This window comes from Suncus etruscus, chromosome 10 (genome assembly GCF_024139225.1).
Source record: "Suncus etruscus isolate mSunEtr1 chromosome 10, mSunEtr1.pri.cur, whole genome shotgun sequence".
Taxonomy (NCBI): domain Eukaryota; kingdom Metazoa; phylum Chordata; class Mammalia; order Eulipotyphla; family Soricidae; genus Suncus; species Suncus etruscus.
In genome coordinates this window covers 40,822,147-40,843,895 of record NC_064857.1, presented here as the reverse complement: position 1 = coordinate 40,843,895, position 21,749 = coordinate 40,822,147, and the positions used below count along the sequence as shown (strand labels likewise).

Below are 21,749 nucleotides of genomic sequence, written 5' to 3'. Positions count from 1 at the left end.
GGAGGGAAGGGAGGGGGAGGGAGGGAGGAGGGAGGAGGGAGGAGGAAAGGAAGGAAGGAAGGAAGGAAGGAAGGAAGGAAGGAAGGAAGGAAGGGAGGGAGGGAAGGAAGGAAGGAAGGAAGGAAGGAAACAGCCCATTGATTTTAAACTCAGGAACACTGTCATGGGTGTTCTGAATTTTAGAATCCCTTGCTTGAGGGCCTGGAGAGATAGCACAGCAGCGTTTGCCTTGCAAGCAGCCGATCCAGGACCAAAGGTGGTTGGTTCGAATCCCGGTGTCCCATATGGTCCCCCGTGCCTGTCAGTAGCTATTTCTGAGCAGACAGCCAGGAGTAACCCCTGAACATCACTGGGTGTGCCCCCCCCCCCAAAAAAAAGAGTCCCTTGCTTGAATCTTGCTAGACTCTTGCACATTATTCGTGTTCCCTTGCTTGTCATGTCACTGGACTCTGGTGACAGGTTGAGGCTTCAAGAATATAACTAAGGCACATCATGATTAAATTATGTAGCTCTTTATGCAAGCAACTGCTGATGAATATTGGAGGAAATCATAGTTGAAACTGGTAAAAATAATCTCTTATGTTCCTTTTCTTTCTTTTTTTTCTGATGAATGTTTCTGAATTGGGATCACCTCTTGTTGAACGGCAATAGAAAAGTTCCTCTCAAACCTCCGCCCCCGGATCTTACATGATTATACATTTTCATCTTAAGTTTCCTCTTTATGTAAGATGGCTTGTTTGTATGTCTCAGCTAATTTCTGTGGTAGGAACTACAGCATTAAAACAAGATTTATTTTGGGCCACATATTCGGCAATACTCAGGGCCAACTCCAGCTTGGTGGTTACTCATGGCAATGCTCAGGGGACCAGAAAGTGTCAAGGACTGAATTCAGGGTTTGCTAGTTAAGCTATCTTTCTGGCCCCTTATAATATTGTGTTGACCATTGTTAATCAATAAATAATAATTTTGAAACAAGCAACCAGTTATCCTTATGGTGATATTTTTTAATATCCATATGCTTGGGGTAATTTTATTTATATGTTTAAATTTTACCCTTTTTTGGGTTCCTAAGGTCTGTGCCAAAGTACACATTCCATATATATTCCAAACTATTGCAGAAGACATCAGAGTTATGATAGGGTGTATTTAAGAACACCTCTGGTAGCCAACGTTCCCCACATTTGCTATAATAAATGAGAGGTTTAAGAATGCCCTGTATGGTAATTTCAAATGTTAATAGCATTGATTACCTGTCAGGCAGCATGGATTGATGGGAAATGTCCACTGTAAAATTAAATAGCAGCAGAGGAGACTGTACCATGCATTGGTTGGCAGTAGGGGGGTGCGTCTGGGACTTAGAGACTTTGTCAGGGTATTACTGTGAGCTCCAGGTTTTTTCCCCCACATGATTAAGGCAGGCCATCTGTTCTTTGTTAAATGTTTACAAAAACAGCTTTTCTCTAAAAGATTTAAGGAGATGTGGGTCTAGTAAACACTCTAATATTTCTGAGCACCTTTTTCACCCTATTTCAAATAGTACCAAAACATAATTCTGCTACATATCAAACAAGAGTAATACTTTGTGGACTTCAGTCTTTGAAGTAAATCTTTGAGGGAATCTTTTTCCCTCTTTACGGAAAGTTAATATTTTTAAGGAATAAAATTTTTGACTTCTTTTATTATTAAAAGGAGCATCTGCATTGATGTGTATATTAAAATGTGTGTAGGTTACATTTCTATATTACTGTATTAAGCATTATGCTTCTCTAATTAATAATTTTGTGTCCCATTTATGAGACACTAATGTACCATGGGAGGGCTACTAGATATCTCTCGTTGGAAGTTGACTCTATTAATGAAATTAATGCCTTGTAGGTCAAATATGTGTATATAATTGAAATTAGTGCCTCATTCTAAGTCTTACTTTTTGGGTTGTTTTTTGTTTGTTTTGTTTTTAAGCCACATCTGGCTATACTCCTGGCTGGCCTGCATTCAGGAATCACTCCCAGTAGTGCTTGGGGTCAATATGAGATGCCAAGGATCAAACCCAGATCAGCCATGTGCAAGGCCTTCCTGCTATACAATCTCATCCTCACTATTCTAAATATTAAAACTGTTTATTAGTAGATTTTCTGCTTGCCTGTTCTTCCCAAGAAATATTTTTACTCCCACTTTCTGAAAAAATAGCTTGCCACAACTATTATGTCTTTATCCCTAATAAACAATATGAAATTTTCCTGTTCTTTACATTAGGTTTCCTTCAAACAGTTAAATAGAAACAGTTATATCCCAACAGTTTAAATATAATAACACACTAAGTCAGATTCCAGTAGTTGTTACACATATTCGTGAGGGGGGAAATATAACAGACGGGGCCTAACTGTTCTTATTGTTTGGGAATCTATGTTATTTCTTCTTGGAAACAGTCATGTTGGTTTACGTGCATGTAGAAACTTATACTCTTACTTCTCTCTTCCTGCGTATTCTTACTCATTTTGAGGTTCCTTTCTAGGCTAAGAAATTTAAAAAGATAATATATAATTAAGAAATATAGGCTCTGAGATTTTTTGTTAGTAACCCAAAACTCTTTATTTTATGGATGAAGAAAATGAACCCTGGATTGATGAAACAAATTTCCCCAGATAATGTAAAGACTAACAGCAGGACTTAAAACAAGAATTTAAGTTTCTTCTCAAAGTTCTGGAGCTTAATGTAGAGACAAAGATGGAAATGGAGAATTGACTGTCAGTTTCTTTAGGAACCCTAGTTGACTTTAGTGGGAAGAATATAAGTGCTGTCTTTTCAGGCATTCATTTTTCTCAAAATTGCTTTTTTGGGTGACTGAATACTTTGGAGACTAAATGAAACTCTTTCCCAGAAGTATGCTAAGTGTAAATTTTTAGGAGACAAGAGAGCATTGAACGTAAACAACATGGACTCATCTCAAATCTGTTCCCTGCTGTCTGGCTATATGGTATATGGTAGAAGCTCTATAAATATTAGTTTCATTTGCATCTAAGATGTAAGATTTTACTGGTGGTCAGCTCTGCTTTCAGTCACTCCTCAGTCCTTTACAGGTCTGAACCTGATCTTTCCTACCCTTTTCCTGTTTTGAAGGTAATACTATGAATGAAAAGAATCTGCAACCATGGGCCATATTAGCTATCTGTCATTATGTGTACTTCCATAGGCACATATTTGCATTTTAGAATATCAGTGTCCATACTTTGCTTTTAGGCCTAACATGAAAGTCAAACAGTGTGGGAGGCATGAAGTATCTATTGCCTGGTAAGACTGTTAAGTAAGCTATCAGGCATTATTGCTATTATAGTTTATACTATAGTTATAGTGAGTGTCTGGAGATGTGTATGAGAAATAAAGAAAATGAGTGACATTTCCTCAGAGAGCATTTTCAAGCATTTTGATGAGTGTTAGTGATTCATTAGACATCCCAGTGCTCAGTGGAGAGAGGGTATACCACCCATGCCCTATTTGGATCATTGTTTGAGCGATAGACTCTGATCTCAGTTGGCTTCTCAGAATCCCAACTGATTGGTTTCCTCTACTGCATTTAAAACTACCTCTGGATCTAGTCCTAGTGAATGTCATAAATCAGCAAGAGATGTTAAACAATTTTTTCTCCCCTGATAAAATTTAAAAATGTAAAGTTGTGATAAGTTAATAAGTAAAATACTACCTGTGTTTCCTATCACCACAAGAAATGGAACCATTTCCAAATCATCAATTTTGAATGTGTGCCTTGTAATTTGACATTTGAAGTAAACCTGCACTATATAAAATGTTTTTCTTTTTACTTTGATTTCGAACTTTCACAGTACCCAAGTCTTAGTGCTTGGTAACTTGTTGTTTTTGAAAGTGACTTAATTGTACCATATTTTCCAGCATATAAGACGACTTTTGAAACAAAAAAAAGTCAACCGAAAATCGGGGGTCATCTTATACACTGAGTCTATCCCGAAAAAATATTTTAATATGCCACTAAATGAAACAAAAGAAAAATCAGGCCGCAGAGTTTCCAAATCCCTTTCTTGGGGGCTCCCAAACAGTACTCAGGAGATCTGGGGGCCACTTCTGGCAAAATCCAGCTAACCGTGTTGGTGGTTCAGTGCTAGGGTCCGAGGATGGGGTGTTGTTTGGTTCATGTAGTGGGGGAGATTAACCGATGCCACCAGGGAATTGCCAGAAAAGGTGCCTATGATAAGGGACCAATCACTGCAAGGCTGCTCGGACCTCGTCTTCAACTCAGCAAATCCAAGTAGGCTTTTTATGCATGCAAATTAGACAATGTTCTGGACCCCAATCTACACTGTCAAAAGTCTGCTCAGATTGGCCAGAGTCAGAGAGGAAGTCTATGACAGTATAACCTTTGAACCTTTGCTTGTTGTGATTGGCTCACTGTGGTACATACAGTTGCAGCACAGGAACATTCTGTCTGATACAGCGAATATAGGCCTAAACCTATGTTTTAACTGCAAAATTAGGGGGTCTTCTTATATGCCCAGTTGTCTTATATGCCGGGAAATACGGCATATCTGTAATTTAAGTTCCTGTTTCTGCCTGAGAAAAAGAACACTTATATTCTTTCTGTGTGGTTTAGACTTTGCTGTTGTGTTTTTATTTATCAGTTTACTGTTTCAGAGGAAAATGACAGTGTCCAGCTAAATGAGAAGTTCTTGTACTATATTACTAAGTTGTTCCTTTTTACTGTATATTTAAGTTTTATGAAAGAAATACATATTTTGTGAGAAAATAGCAGACATCAAAAAATTGAACTAATTTATTTAAGCATCATGGTAACAAAATTGTTCATATTGAGCTTCAGTCATAGAATGTATGCCACCCTTCACCAGTGCATTTTTTCAACCACCAATGTCCCCTTTCCCATCTACCCTACCCCCACCCTTTTCTTTTCAACATGGTTTGCACTATCATTAATGAAGAAGTACTATGCATTAGACTTCATAGTTGTCTGGTGAAATATGTGATGGCTTGAATAGAGAGTAACTTTCAGAGACATCACCATTAACTTTCAGTTCCTTTTTTCACTACAGAGAATAAACTAATTTCAATTCCCATTTGTGTCTCTTAGCATTCTCCATCGGAGCCCTTTCTAGAGAAACCAGTGCCGGATATGACTCAGGTTAGTGGACCGAAGGCTCAGCTAGTGAAGAGTGATGATTACCTGTCGTCGCTAGAACAGCAGCCACAGCTCAAGAAGAAGAAAAAGAAAAACAACCACATTGTTACAGAGGATCCCAGTAAAAGTTTTGGTAAAGATGACTTCCCTGGGGTTGATAGCCAAGAACTAAATAGGAACTCGCTAGATGGGTCCCAAGAAGAGAAAAAGAAAAAGAAAAGGCCGAAGGTAAAAAAAGATCCCAAGGAACCGAAAGAACCCAAGGAGAAAAAAGAGCCCAAGGAACCCAAGACCCCAAAAGCCCCTAAGATTCCCAAAGAGCCAAAGGAAAAGAAAGCAAGAACTGCCACGCCAAAACCCAAATCCAGCAAAAAGTCAAGGTAGGCGGTGGGTGGGTGGAACCCCGTTCTGTCAAACAAGGACAAAAACGAGTATCACTCACTTGCAGCCTGTGAATGGAAGTGGGGGTGGCTGGGGCTGGAGCATTTGGATTTTCATGGAACTGTTGAGTTTCTTTAGTATCTAAAATAAGGTCTTCGTGCATTCTAAAATTGGGAGTTCCGTTATTATGAACTGGTGATTTAGAGGGCAGGTCGCTTTTTAAAATGGCTTTCTTGTATTTTTTTTATGGATGTTTGTTATTTAAAAATTGAACCAAGTTTCCAGCAGGATGACTAGTAGGCACAGACTAGCAGCCTCTTTTTCAGTGACAATGCAAAACTGAGAAAGAAGAATTAGAGAAAAGCAAAACAGGCAGTTCGCTGTATATCACTAATGCTTTACCTTTTCTGAGAAGCTAAATCAGGAACATAGTGGAGGGAGCCTCTCAAGGGCAGGTTCGAAATTCTAGTGGGGAAATCAAATAGCAGTTATCCATTAGATACGCACCCAAGAAGAGCTTGAATTTAGGTTCTAGGAAATAGCCTCTCTCACTCCATACTTGCCCTCTGTACTTCCCCCACCAACTCTCTGACCCCCAGAAGGCATATTTACTCAGTAAGAAAAGCTGAGAAGAGGAGACATTGAAGACTAATTTTTTTCATTTGTACTGAACATTCCTTACAACTGTTCTGAACCGGTTCCAAACATCTGAATCTGTTTTTCAGAATATGGCTCATGTTAGAAAATATAGTTTCCAGATGGAAGTATGGTTAGCCTTGGTTAATGTGAACCTGTTCTAAAACTCCATCAGCAGACATGCTCCACGTCCTGCCCCTATGCACACACAGACACCTGTGCCTTCGTCCTTTGCTTGACTTCAGTATTGGTGTGTCCCATGTGAAAGATGTTCCCTTACCGTTAAGCCCTGCACATGTAGGATTCCCTGTATGTGCCTGTGCAGGTACTCAAAGAAAGACAATTTCTGTGAACAAAAAGATGTTGCTGCCAGGCTAACCGCTACACTGATTAAGCTAGAAACCATTTACATGTTCAGTTTTCTGCTAAAGATATATGAACAACCCCACAACCCCCAATACATTATTATGCAGTATTTTGAAAGTTTGAATTATAGTTTAATTCCCCCCTTCCCAAAGTAGGGTTTTTTTTGGGGGGGGGGGAATCAGGATTTTTTTTACATTGCAAAATACTAAGTTATCATCATTTACTTACGAATGTTTTTTGATACCTTAGTAGGTGATATTTTTAATCCAAAAACATTTTCTTTTTATGACTCTCTTCTAAACTCAGACTCAGTACAATTTGCTTTATTTTAGTAACATTTTATTACATGCTCATTATTTGGAGTTACTGTGTTAAATGTTAAAATATGTGGGTGAGGGCCCGGCGTTTGCCTTGCAAGCAGCTGATCCAGGACCAAAGGTGGTTGGTTCGAATTCCGGTGTCCCATATGGTCCCCCCGTGCCTGCCAGGAGCTATTTCTGAGCAGACAGCCAGGAGTAACCCCTGAGCATCGCTGGGTGTGGCCCAAAAACCAAAAAAAAAATGTGGGTGAGGAAGTCATGATTGGGACTTCTGATTTCTAGAACTAGAAAGTCTGATTCAGGAGACATTTTTAAAATAAATAATTGCTTGAATCTAAGACTGTCCTTTGGTGGGAGGAAGCATGTGCTTATTTTTCCTGAAGAGAAAGAAATTGAAGTAAAGTCTAAAAAGAATATATTCTTCAAACTCTTAGACATATATATGTATATACATATATGTATATTCAAAAGTTTTTTAGATAATACATCAAGACTGATAACCTTAAGATATATCTGACTTTCATTTTCCATCTTAGTTTTTTTGGTGGGGGTGTTACTCCTGACTCTGCACTCAAAATCACTCCTGGCAGGCCCTGGGGACCATATAGGATGCCAGAGGAGCAAACCCAGGTCTGTCTCAAGTTGTTCACATGCAAGTTAAATGCCCTACTGCCCTACCGCTGTGCAATTGCTCCATCTTAATTTTTTAATATATTATCCAGTGGTAAATATTGATTCAAAGAAACTTTATCTTGGATCTTGTCATAAATCTTAAGGTGTTTTTTTCCCTCCAAATTTAAAAAAATTAGCATTGAACTGATCTTAAAGTTGTGTCCTTATCTCCTGTAAAACACATTAGGGACAGAAACTGATTGAATTTTTTCTAACCACCTAAACAACTGAAAAAGACTTGGGCAATCCAATTCAGGCTTTCATGGGTACTGAGCATTTCTTTAATGCAGATTTATACTAATATTTAACTGCTAGAGCTCCCCCCCCCTCCGTTTTGAGCCACACCCTGTGATGCTCAGGGGTTACTCCTGGCTATGCACTCAGAAATCACTCCTGATGTGGGGAACCAAATGTGATGCTGGGGGATTGAACCGTGGTTCCTCCTAGGTTAGCCTGGGCAAGGCAAATGCCCTATCACTTGTGTCACCATTTCGGGCCCTGATAGAGCTTTTTCCAATTATGGTGACCTTCCAGCCTTGTTTTTTTCCTGTCTCCTGCATTCCCATTCTCTGGCTAGCCTGTAGTGTTGTGTTATCCCCCCCCCCCCCGTCCCATTTTAATATGTTGTTTTTACCTGAGACCCCCTTATACTATCCTTATACTATCCCGAGGCCCAAACAAGTCAGTATGTTTCCTAGTTGAGAAACACTGTGTTAGAGAAATCCTTGTTGCAAGCCTCAGCTTCATCTTGACGTTTGACTCACCTGCAGAGTATGTGTTTGACATTGCTGAGTCTAAGTATAAGCTTTACACTAGAATCTCTAGCTTCTGGTAAGAAGAAGGCTGTGTGGCTATTTTCTTCCACAAGGAAAGTCCGGTTCTTTCTCCCTTTCTATTGCTTTTGACTAATAGTCTCAGTTGGTGCCTCTTATCAGTGATCATTTTTTCCCCTCAATTGCTGTGAAAATAATTGAACAGAAACACTTCTGTTGTGTGGAGGTGTGCAAGGGGAAAGGGAGCTGGCATACCTGAACTAGACCAGAGAGCCACACTGAGAGTGTTTGTGGCACCTTTGTTGGTCAGAGGTTAAAGGGTCACTTGCTGATTTATGATGTCTGGTTAAGAGATTCCGTGGAGGAGTTCCTGTCATTGATGGCCAAGAATATGATAATGAAATGGAGATTTGGGGGAAGTAAAATAGCTTTATTTAAATAAATATATTTAGTAGAGAATGGGGGGGGGGATAACAAGGGAAAAGGAAAGGATGGAGGAAGAAAGAGAAACAAAATACACATGGGTTTTTCCAGAGGAGACAAAAATCTGAATAGAGATTTTAAGTAAATTAGGAAACCAGCCCATTCTGTTGAGCCAATGTTTCTGTGGGTCAGATGAATTCTAGCAAATGGCGATCTTGCCTTGCTCTGCAAAGTCAAGAAAGGAAATCTCCCTAAAGCAAGGATAAGTAGAATGCACACAACTACATGCAAAATTTGAATAGCATAGTAGAATAATTATGTAAATTGAATATGCGGTGATGAAGGTAATAGGGGGTTTGGTTTATGTTAGTACAGGCTCTGAATTGGCAGAGCAGTTTGCTTTTAAGCCTTGGAGAACAGCAGTGGCAATTTTGTTTTGCAAAATGTTACATGATACCAGTTATTTCCTTCCCTGAATAAGTTAACTTGATGAATTTGTTTATAGAAAATAATTTTCCTGCAGAGGGCTGAAAATATAGGGAATAAACAAAGGTAAAACGAAAAATTTAGTGAGCGTCTTCGATCTTCTCATTCAAACCTAAGTAGGCCACATCTTTGGTGAAATTCAACAAACATGTGTGCCGTCCTCTGAGCACTAGTGATGGAGGTGACCACGAGGTGGTCTGGCTTTTGCTCTGCTTTGTGTTTGTGGCAGGGACAGAGCTTGTTCTGCATCAAGAGTACCCACAAGAAGAAAGAACATGAGAAAAGGTGGCTGTTGTCAGTAGGGCTGATTTTTTTTTTCATGCGTTTTTATGCTGCTCTGATCTCACCTCATTTCTGAGTTTTGCATTTGTAGTTATTCTCGGCAAATGGGCCCTTTTGGCAACCAACACATAATTACAGTTGTTTTGCCTATATAGGAGAACCTGAAAGAGTCTGCCCAGAAACTGTTACACAGAATGGTAGTGAAACAGAAAAAAGCTGTTTGGCATTTCTGGAAAAGATGTTTTTAAATCTTAATGATGAGAAAAACAAACTGTGTGTGGGGCTCTTCTATTAGAAATGGTTCTTCCTTTTCCTCTTCCTCTTAGATCAAATACTTGTTTTCTGCTCATTTTTCCCCCAGTATTCTCCCCAGGTCTCCTAGCTTTAAAGTCTGGGCAGTTAATATTGAAAATCAAAGCTAAGACATTTGTGGTCTGGAAAGGATGTGATTTTGCATGAAGCTGAAAATACAAGGATTTGCATTCTTCTTCCAGTATATTCTCTGTTGTGTATGCATGGGGTCTTATCGAGTGAGAGAGAATTTGGAGGAAGTGCTTCCTCTGAATGACTCTTGAAGGACTTAGTGGTCCATTTAGCTATATAAAGATTCTTTGAATGTACATAAAAGGGAACTTGGTCAAAGATTGTGACTTGACTACTGAAGCTTCAGTTAAATGAAGCCATGGAGATTTGCCTCTTTTGCAGTTTCTAGGAACACATCTTGTTACTTGCCCTTTTCTCCACCCCAATATAAAATTTGTAGAAAGCTTTCCTTCTCAATTAACACTGAAAATATTTTATTTTAAACTGAAAACAAACATGCTGCCTTTTTATACTTGTTGGTTTGGGGGCTGTACCCCATGGTACTTAGGGCTTAGTCATGGCTCTGCATTCAGGAAACATTCCTGGTAGAAATCAGTTCCAGGGATTGAACCTGGGTCAGCTGCTTGCAAGGCAAGCACCCTACCCTTCTGTACTATCACTCTAACTCCATACTGCTCTTTGTGTCAAAAAAGTATTTCAAAACGTAGAGTATAGTTTTGGAAATCCACAGTAATTTGTTAATTTAATTTTAAAGTTTTTAAATTTTTGTTTTTAATGTACATATATATTAAATTTTGCTGTGGCTACAACTGGTACTCAGTAGGGACAATGCAGTACTAAGAATGAACCCAGGTCCCTACATGCAAAGCATGTACTCCAGCCTGTTAAGCTATTGCCCTAGACTCCTTCTTTAATATGTATTTGGCAAGTTTTATTCCTGCTGAGTTTAGCTTTTGAGAACCCCTCTCCAGTTTAATGAAAAAGAGTAGAAACATTTACCCAGAGTATTTTTGTTTCAGCCAGCAAGCCAATGGTAGTATATTTTGGTTAACTATTAAATATTTTATAGTCTGATCTTATATAAAATTTCTCAGTAGAAATTAGACACAAAAGTAAACCCTGACTCTCTCAAGCCTGTGAACTCTCTTTCTCCTTCTCCCTCTCCCTCTCTTCTTCTTCTCCTCTCTCTCTCTCTCTCTCTCTCTCTCTCTCTCTCTCTCTTTTCCAAAGAAGCCTGTTCTCCCTTTTCTTTCTTCAACACTATTCCTCTCAATCTCTATCCTTATGTGTTTCTAAGAAAATTTTGTTCAATAAAAGTATCTTGTCCCTTTATTAAAAAAAAAAAAAGTAAACTCTTACAGGATCTTAAATAATAAGTATGGGGATTTTGAGTAGACAGATATCTTCCCTTCAGGTACATAGGTAATAAAATAAGCTAAACCCATAGCTTTTCGATTCTTTATTTTACTCATGTTCTGTGATTTAGTTTTGATCCAAGGCATTATATGGCTTTAAAAACTGAGTTCCAACTTTTGTACATTATGCCTACAGAGGACTGTCTAGATTTTTTTTAAATGATCACAAAATAGACCTTTGAGCCTTTCACTGTTAGGAGATGAACAGGGAGCAAAATCCCCACAAGCATCCTGTGATTCTCTCTGTGGGCCCACCCTTCCTCTTTACTTTACATCCAAGTTTAGGGATGGGACCTGATGCCTCTTTTCTGCTGATCTCAAGTGCTATTTTGATAAAAGGGCAAGAGCCCCTTTTTAATTCCATATTCTCTCTCTTTTTGTTTGTTTTTGGACCACACCCACCAGTGCTCTGGGGTTACTCTTGGCTCTGTGCTCCTGCTACTGGCAGGCTTGGGTGGGTGGTGGGGAACCATATAAAATGCCAGGGATCGAAGCTGGGTCTGCTGTGTGCACAGCAAACACCCTACCTGTTGTACTATCACTCTGGCCCTCAATTCCAGATTTTTTCCTTTCCTTCAGAATAACAAATTCAGCACCACTGAATTCATTACCATCTTGTACTCCCCCTTTCGGATTTGTCTTGAGTCAGATTAAGGATCATGAGAACTCATTGTTTTCAATTGCAGAAGCCAATACTTTGGCAAAACATGATTCTCTCTACATTGAAGGGAAAAAGTTCCCAACAACACTCAACCTTCAGAACAAGTGCTGTTAATAAGCTTGTTGCTTGACACAGGGTTTGGAGGGAGGATTTTTGGAGCAAAACATTTCTTTGAAGTCTCTCTTTTGTGGGAAGAGGAGGTCATTCCCCGAAGCGCTGTTACCCAGGGGCCACTGTCAGCAGTGCTTGGCTGTGCCATGAGATTTTACAATTTGGTGATGGGGGAAGGCATGCAGTATTCAGGACCAAATATAGGACCTCAAGTGCTTGGGGAGGGGGAAACTATTTGAACTAGATCCCAGCTCTTGAAATCCTAAGTAGAATTTCAGAGATGACTATATATTATAACAGCAGAGGTAGTTGTGATATTATAGTTTGAAAACAAAAAAAAAAATAGAAAAATCCATCAGCTGATTTGGGGAGGGTATGGTCAGGGCTCTTCCCAAGTACTCCATAGAAAGTCTGGAGGCCCCATGGGATATTCTTGGTCAACCACGCCAATGCTCAATGCAAAAACCCAACAGTGTGACTATTGGACACACACTACTGGAGCCCTCTGATGCCAGGAATTACCCTGAACCACCATGGTTGTACTGGGGACTACAGGATTGTACCCAGTGATGTTTAAGAGGACTTTACGGTGCCTTGTTGGATTCGCCCCCCTGGCTCTTACCCCTGAAATGCTAGTGTGTGGGACCAGGGTGTTACTCGTAGTGATGCCCAGCTTAGTGGTGTGGGTATAAAGTTCAGTGGTCAGCTCTGGTAAAACTGGGGGTCTAGAGGGTGCACATTAAGCCTGCCCACACCTGGTGGTGAAGGGCCAGGGCATGTGGCATCAGGATCAAACTCAGAGCCTTGCATATGGTAGTCCTGTGTGTTCTAACACTCACTTTATCTCCATGGATGTTTTCAGGTTTTGACTCTTTGATGAATGCTAAATTTGTCCTGTTATAAAAAGATGTTTTTAGATAATTGTCTTAGTCTACACTAAGATTTTTTTGAATTTTAGATACTTTTGCAAAGTAAATAATAGCAACTGTGCTTTGAAATGCCACCACTCTCCTTGGCCACATTCACATGAAAAACTATGGACTTAGCTCTAATATTCTTTAATAGGGGCAGAGAGCTAGTTCATTGGATAGGGCACACAACTGACCTGAATTGAATATCCACCACCCCATATGGTCTCCTGAATTCCACAAGGAGGGAGTGATTCCTGAGGAAGAGCCAAGATTAAGTTCTAAGAACACTGGGTATTCAACCAAAACCAAAATAAAGTAAAATAAAATATAATGGTGTCAACAGAGAAAGTGTGTTGGTTAGGTAAAAAGACGCAAGACTTTTTTTCATGGTAGAAAGACAGCATACTTTTACTAAAATAAAATTTGATAGCTGTTTCTGCTGGAACATATCATTTCATGTGAGTTTGGCTTTTTGTTATAGTGGGTGACAGTTTCTCCTCATTGTTTTTTATCTCCACCCAATAATCTATTATCCTCTAGCATCTGATGAAAATGTAGGTGGTAGCATGTAGCTGTCATTTGTGGATTGCCCAATGTGGCAGATCAGGGAAGATGATAATATTGAAAGTGGGGTTTTAACGGCCAAAATTGCCTTTGCTTTCTCCCTTCTTGAGTCTTTGAGGTATCTTAGAATATGGCATAGGAAACCAAATATTTGCCCTAGGTTTGGCACTGGGAAAGTTGTATTATAACAAAAGGGCATTGAAAAGGCACACTTGACTTCAGTTTTCTAATGTCTTGTTTATTCAGGTCTCCTTTGTTGTAGTACAATGCAATTACATATGGTGCCATATAACTAAAGTGGTAATGTCTGTTTTGAGTTCTTGTGATCAGATAGCATAGACTTCATGGTATTTCTGGCAGATCTTAACTCAGTCCATAAAATTTAAAAAGCTTTATATTTTCTATATAGTTCCTGGTTGTACGATGATTCTTTTTTTATACTTTGAACTTCTAAAATGTTCAGTTGAATTCTAGATGATTTTAGTTGAAAACTCAATATAAAAGTAATTTAAACCTTAACACTTCCTCCTTCCTTCCTTCCTTCCTTCCTCTCTCTCTCTCTCTCTCTCTTTCTTTCTTTCTTACTTTCTTTCTTTCTTTCTTTCTTTCTTTCTTTCTTTCTTTCTTTCTTTCTTTCTTTCTTTCTTTCTTTCTTTCTCTTTCTTTCTTTCTTTCTTTCTTTCTTTCTTCTCTCTCTTTCTTCTTTCTTTCTTTCTTTCTCTCTTTCTTCTTTCTCTTTCTTTCTTCTTCTTTCTTTCTTTCTTTCTTTCTTTCTTTCTTTCTTTCTTTCTTTCTTTCTTTCTTTCTTCTTTCTTCTTCTTTCTTTCTTTCTTTCTTTCTTTCTTTTTCTTTCTTTCTTTCTTTTTTCTTTCTTTCTTTTCTTTCTTTCTTTCTTTCTTTCTTTCTTTCTTTCTTTCTTCTTTTCTTTCTTTCTTCTTTCTTTTCTTTCTTTCTTCTTTCTTTCTTCTTTTCTTTCTTTCTTTCTTTCTTTCTTTCTTTCTTTCCTTTCCTTTTTCATTCCCCTTTCCTTTGCTTTCCTTTCCCATCCTTTCCCTTCCTTTCTTTTCCCATCCTTTCCTTTCCTTTCCTTTCCTTTCCTTTCCTTTCCTTTCCTTTCCTTTCCTTTCCTTTCCTTTCCTTTCCTTTCCTTTCCTTTCCTTTCCTTTCCTTTCCTTTCCTTTCCTTTCCTTTCCCTTCCCCTTTCCCTTCTCATCTTTTCCCTTTCCTTTCCTCTTTCCTTTTCTGTTTTTCTTTCCCCTTTCTCTTCCTTTCCTTTTCTTTCCTTTCCTCCCCTCCCCTTTCCCTCCCCCTTTTCTTTCCTTTCCTTTCCCCCCTCCCCCCTCCTCCTTCCCTTCCTTTCTCTCCCCTCCTCTTCTCTCCCCTCCCTTCCCTTTCCCTCCTCACACTTGTCTGTGCACAGAACTTACTCCTGTTTCTGCACTATCAGTGATCACTCCTGATAGTGCTTAGGAGATCATGTACAGTAAAGTGGATCAAACCAGACAAGCACCTTACCTTCTATTCAATCTCTTACCCTCTTACAGGAGAGCTTTTTACTATGTCATTTCTTTTTTCATGTTCTTTGAAAAATGGTCAGCACTGAGGCTTTTCTCAGGACAAGATTCAAATGGTATGAAAGGTTATCTAGAGGAGGTCTGAAAGCAACAGAAGACATTCAAGAGGAAATACATTTTAGTTGAAAAATACCCCAAAAGACAGGCTGGTGTTAGACTTCTAAGGAGATAAAGCTTCCTAGGAGATTTAGGAATGGACCAAATAGGTCCATTTAGGAATGGACTAAACATGGGATTTATTTTCAGCTGAAGAATGTGATCTCTTGAGGTCTGAGTGATAGTTTAGCAAGTAAGGTGCTTACTTTGCATGTGGCCAATTCAGGTTTGGTTCTAGGCTGCCCATGTGGTTCTTAAGCCCTGCTAGGAATGATCGATAAGCTCATAGTCAGCTAACCACCATCAGGCCTCAAACCAAAATAAATAAAATAACTACTAGAACTGTGTCTCCACATCTTTGGAAAGCTTGTTTGTATGTGTAAAAGTAAGGCATGTTGGACTTGAAATAACATTTAAGTAAAAGTAATTATGTTTTAATATCTTTCCTTGTTTTGCTGTTTCCTAAACATTAGAGCATAATGAATATACTTAGGAGTACAAAATGTAACAATTTAAATAAAATGATTTGACTTAAATTCAATGATATTTGGAAAATATTAAAATTAAGGACTAATAATTGTCATTGAAATTATTTAGTTTGTCGAACGTGAGGTAGAATTGTTAACTCCTCACTTGTTTTCATTGACGATAGTAGGATTAGAATTTGTAGGTGAGGTTTAGGAGTGAAGCCCATTGATGTCATGCTGGACAACTCAGATCATGCAAGGGCTGTTACTGCCTGAGACCTTGCTACTATCCACTCTACTGTTCACATGATCATGTATTGTAGAGTATCTCATCATCCCTTAGGTGGGCCACAGAATGAGCACTTCGAAAGTCTTCGTCTAGAGACCTCTAGTTGCCTTTGAGTGAAGTCCTCACTTTTGGATTTATTAACTGCCTTGCAGAGATTGTCTTGTCAGTTTAGTGATTAGTTGATTCTATCATTGCAGTCTAATTTAAAATAACTTAATCAATTATTTAATAAATAAAATGTAATCAATTAATTAGATGACTATTATTAATCTATTGTTGTAGTCAATGTGTGTTAAGTACATTTTATTCTCAGGAGTTTATTTAAACATTTTGTTCTATCTTGCTGCATTTGGGTAGCACCCAGCAGTACTCAGGGCTTATTCCTGGCTCTGTGCTTAGGAATATACTCCTGGTGGTACTCAGGAGGCCATATGAAATTACAGGTGTTGAGCCTGGGTTAGCCGCATGCCTAGGTAAGTACCCTACCTGCTGTACCACTGCTCTGGTCCATATAATGTTATGCTTTTATGCCCTTGATCCTTTTGTTCTTTTTCCTTCCTTCCTTCCTTCCTTCCTTCCTTCCTTCCTTCCTTCCTTCCTTCCTTCCTTCCTTCCTTCCTTCCTTCCTTCCTTCCTTCCTTCCTTCCTTCCTTCCTTCCTTCCTTCCTTCCTTCCTTCCTCCCTCCCTCCCCTCTCTCTCTCTCTCTCTCCCTCTCCCTCTCCCTCTCTCTCCCCCTCTCTCTCCCTCCCTCCCTCCCTCCCTCTCTCTCTCTCTCTCTCTCTCTCTCTCTCTCTCTCCCCCTCCCTCTCTCCCTCCCTTCCTTCTTTTCTTTCTTTTTTTTTCCTGGTTTTTGGGCCACACCCAGTGACACTCAGGGGTTACTCCTGGCTATGTGCTCAGAAATCGCTCCTGGCTTGGGGGACCATATGGGACACTGGAAGGTCGAACCGCAGTCCATTCTAGGTTAGCCGCATGCAAGGCAAACGCCCTACTGCTGTGCCACCGCTCTGGCCCCTGGTGCTTATATTTTTAAAAACAGAGCTTGTGCTCTTTTTAAAGTGAAGTGGGGGGCTAGGGCCACACCCAGCACTCAGTTAAGCTCAGATCTTAACTTCTGGGACCATATAGGTGTAGATGGAAACTTTTTCATATACTACAGGGATCAAACATTGGTTGATAGTGTTCAAGGCATATTCCCTACACACTGTACTATTATTCTACCCCAGAATTTGACTTTCAATTTATAGGAGAAACTCCAGTGATACTCAGGGGAGCTTGGATCCTGCTATGCTCTCTCTGCCCCATCAAAATATGCAATGCCTCATTCAGCCAGGTTCAGCAGGTCAAATTCAGTGTTGCACATGCTAATCATATACTATATTACTTGAGCCATCTACACAACCCAGAATACCTATAGACTCAAAAGAGGTTAGGTAGTCTCTCTACCAGCATTGAGCCTTTCACCGTATATCTTACTTCATTAGAGCAACATTTGTCTTCTGGAATTACAATATGCTGCACATTATTATGCCACAAGTGTCTCATTCATTAGGTTCAGCTCTCTGTTTTAAAAAAGTTGTGAGCACACAAAGTCCAAGAATAGGTTCAATACCATACAATTTTTTTTATAGTTTGAAAATAATTTTTAAATTTTATTTTATTGAAGCCATTGTGATTTACAAAGTTCTTTATGGGTGGGTTTCAGACATACAATTAATCAGGGCCAGTCCCACCACCAATGTCAACCTCCTTTCACCAATGTTCCTGAATGCATCCCATATCAAACCCCCCACCCCATGCCACCCAGCCTGCCAGTATAATAGGCCGATTTTAATTTAGATTGTTAAAGTTTGAGTCTCTTGTTTCCATTGCTGATGCTGTTTAGCTTGGATATTTAGTTCAGTTCTTTTTTAACACCACCAATGCACCTGAGACCACTTGGCCCACATTCCTTCATGTTTGTTATTTTCCTCCACTCAGTTTCTTTCCTTCTCCTTACTGTATACTCTAGGGCCAAGGGTGTTCGAGACAACTCCCATTTAGACCATTGCATTTCTTTCTGTAATTATTCTAAATACCTCATATAAGTTATATCATTCTGTATTTATCCTTCTTCTGATTTACTTTATTTAGCATATTGTCTTCCAGTTCCATCTATGTTACTGCAAATTACATGTTTGCATCATTCCTTACAGTATGTAATATTCCATTGTACATATGTGTCATATATACATGATCCACTCATTTGTTGTGGGACATCAAGGTTGATTCCAAGTCTTACCTATTGTACTGCAATGAATAGTAGTGTGCATACATCCTTTTGGATGAATATTTTTCTGTCCTAGGGACAGATACCCAAAAGAAGGATTGCTGGGTTGTATGGCAGCTCAATTTGGAGTTTACTGAGAACCCTCCAAATGGTTTTTCATAGGGGTTGGACTAGTAGCATTCCTACCAGCAGTGGATGAGATTTCCTTTCTCTCCACCTCCCCACCAACAGAGATTGTTCCCATTATTTTTGATATGTGGCATCCTCACTGGTGTAAGATGATATCTTATTGGTGTCTTGATATGGATTTTTCCAATGATAAGTAATTATGAAAATTTTTTTCATGTGTCTGTTGACCTCTGTTGGGCTTCCTCAGAGAAGTGTCTTTTCATTTTTTCTCCCCATATTATGATGGGATTTTGTGGAGTTAACTATTGTGACTACTATATACATTCTATATATAAAAAACTTTATCTGATGTATTGAGTGCAAAAATTATCTCCTACCCAGTCATCAGTCTTTTGATTTAGCCCATGTTTCTTTTGACATTTTTTTTTAGTTTGATATAGTTCCATTTATTCAAATTTATTATATAGTCCTTGCTTTGGCATCCTATCACCAAAGACTTCATTGAAGTCTAAGTCTCGGAGTGTTCTGCTTATATTTTCCTCCGTGAACTTTATGGATTTAGGTCTAATATCAAGGTCTTTAATCTACTTTGAATGGACTTTTGTGTAATGTGTGAGATATGGATTGATCTTTAATTTCTTACACTAGTTATCCAATTGTTCCAACACAATTAGTTGAAAAGACTTCTGTGGTAATGATGTATAATCTTTTTGATATGCTGTTTTATTCCAATTGTTAATATTTTGTTAAGGAATTTTGCATCGATGCACATCAGTGTGATTGGTCTGTAGTTTTCTTTCTTTGTAGTATCTCAGCTTTGGTTATGAATGTATTGTTAGCTTCATAGAAGGTTTTTAGGGAGGGTTCCCATTTCTTGAATATTTTGTGTAATTTGTGAGATATGGATTGATCTTTAATTTCTTACACATAGTTGTTCAATTGTTTCAACACCATTAGTTGAAGAGACTGGAAGGATCAATGGTAGTAACTCTTCTCTGAATGTTTGATAAAACTCACCCCAAAACTTGTCTGATCCTGGAGCTTTAATTCTTGGCAAGTTTCTTAATAACTGTTTCAGTTTCCTGACTCAAAATTGGCTTGTTTAGGTTTTCTATTTTCTCTTCATCCAGTTTTGGGAAATTAGATGTTTCCAGAAATCTGTCCATTTCTTCTAGGTTTTGTAGCTTAATAGAGTACAGTTGTTCATAATAAGCCTTCATGATGTCTTAGATTTCTTGGGGTTCTCTTATAATCTCTCCTCTTTTATTTCTGATCTGATTTATTTGAGCATTTTTTTTTCCTTTTATCTTGTGAGCCTTGCCAGTGGTTTGGTATCCTGTTTATTCTTTCAAAAAGCAAGTTCTTAGTTTCATCAATTCATTGTATTATTTTCCTTGTTTTTATATTTTGATTTCCGACCTGGTTCTTATTATTTCTTTTCTTTTGTTGTGTTTGGGTTCCATTATTGTTGGTTTTCCAGATATTTAACCTATGCCTTTAAGTTGTAATTTTGTCTTTTTTTCTTTCCTAGTGTAGGCCAGTCTTTCTATGAATTTCCCACTAGCCATTGCTTTTGCTATGTCTCATAGATTTTGATCATTTGTTTTTTTCATTATCATTAGTCTCAAGGAGTCTATTCCTTCCTTTTATTTCCTCTTTGATTTAGCTATTGTTGAGCAGCATGTTGTTTAGTCTCCAAGTGTTAGATTTTTTTTCCACATCTTTTTTATAATCACTCTTGATTTCTGTAGCATTGTGGTCTGATAGCATATTATTGTAATTCTTATATTTATAAATTTATGTAAGTTAGACTTGTGTCCTAAAATGTGATCTATTCTAAAGAAGGTTCTAGATGCACTTAAGAAGAATGTGTATTCTGCTTTTTGAGGATAAAAGACTCTATAGATCCATTAGTCTCAGTTCTTCTAGTTTCTCATTTAGAGCTCTTGTGTCTTTGCCAATGTTCTGCCTAGTGGATCTGTCCAGTGGCGATTGTGACGTGTTGAAATCTCCTACTATCATGTTTCCATCCATATGGTTCTGTAGGTTTGTGAGCAAAAGCCTTACATATTTTGCTGACTCTATATTTGGTGCATATTTGTTGATCAGAGTTAGTATATCTTGATCTATTGTTCCGCTGATCAAAAAGTAGTGTTCATTCTTGTCTCTAAGTACTTTCTTGAGATTGAATGCAATATGGTCTGATACAAGTATGATTGTCCCAGCTTTTTGTTGTTTTTGTTTTTCAGTAGCTTGTATAATTGTTTTCCATCCTTTTGCTCTGAGCATTTGTCTATCCTGCGATTTTGAGATTTTAAGTGTTTTTCCTGCTAGCAGCAAGTGGCTGGGTTTTGTTTCCTGATCCAACCCACTACACTGTGCCTTTTGATGGCAGAGTTTAGTCCATTGACATTTAAGGAAAGCGCTATTTTGCCATTATAGTATATAGGGTTGTTGCTATTACAATTGAGTATTTCTTCTTTTTTTTTTTTTTTTTTTTTTGGTCTAAGAATGTTTTCATCCCCTCACTCTTTTTTTTTGCCTGGGTTGTTTCAAATGGATACCTGGTCTGATTCTTATGTCCTTTCCTTTATATGTAAGGTTTTCTTCTTCCTCTCTCTCTCTCTCCATTTGGATTACCATGTGTCTTGGTGTTGTTCTAATAGGGTCTATTTTGTTTGACACTATTTTTGCCTTTGGAGTTGTACAGTAGCCTCTTTACAGAGAATGGAGAAGTTCTCTGCTATTATCTCCCTCACTACTTGTTCTTCCCCCTTCTCTTTTTCCTCCCATCTAGTATTCCTAAAATTCTAGTATAGTTCATACATTATTTCTCTTTTCTTTTCATTAAGTACCTTACATTTTTTTCATCGTTTTATCTGTCCTATGGGATGCTGGGATTTGAACCACCATCAGTACTGGGTTAGCTGCTTGCAAGGCAAACACCCTACCACTGTACTATCTCTCTGACCCCTGTCCTTTCTTTTCTTTTCTTTTCTTTTCTTTTCTTTTCTTTTCTTTTCTTTTCTTTTCTTTTCTTTTCTTTTCTTTTCTTTTCTTTTCTTTTTTTTTTGACTTTCTTATCAATACTAGCTTATAATTTGTCTTCAAATTCATTACACAGGTGGAGAACTATGACTTGCTAACATGTTTATTAAAATTTTTTTCTATTTCCTTTGTATGGATTTTCTCTTCTGAAAAAGCTCACTTTTGAGTTGGCTGAATATTTCATCTACAGATCATGTAATTCCACAGGCCTCCTTGATTTCTTGATTAAGTGTTGATTTTAGGCCCTCATCTATGAAAACTGGTGGGTTTTAGGGGATTAGTATTCTTTTGTTTTGTTTTTGGACCACTATAGTGGTACTCAAGACTTATTTTTCTTTAAGCTGAAGCAATATCACAGTAGGTAGGGCATTTGCCTTACACATGGCCAACCTG

At 38.4% G+C, this 21,749-nt stretch overlaps 1 protein-coding gene across 1 annotated transcript in view; it reads left to right on the top strand.

Moving 5' to 3' along the window:
* CHD7 (chromodomain helicase DNA binding protein 7) overlaps positions 1–21,749 on the top strand; it is a 147,213-nt gene that overhangs the window by 43,210 nt on the left and 82,254 nt on the right. Inside the window, exon 2 of the mRNA XM_049781939.1 lies at positions 5,111–5,538. Within this exon, the coding sequence (XP_049637896.1) occupies positions 5,111–5,538 (428 nt within the window). The remainder of the gene's footprint in view (positions 1–5,110; positions 5,539–21,749) is intronic.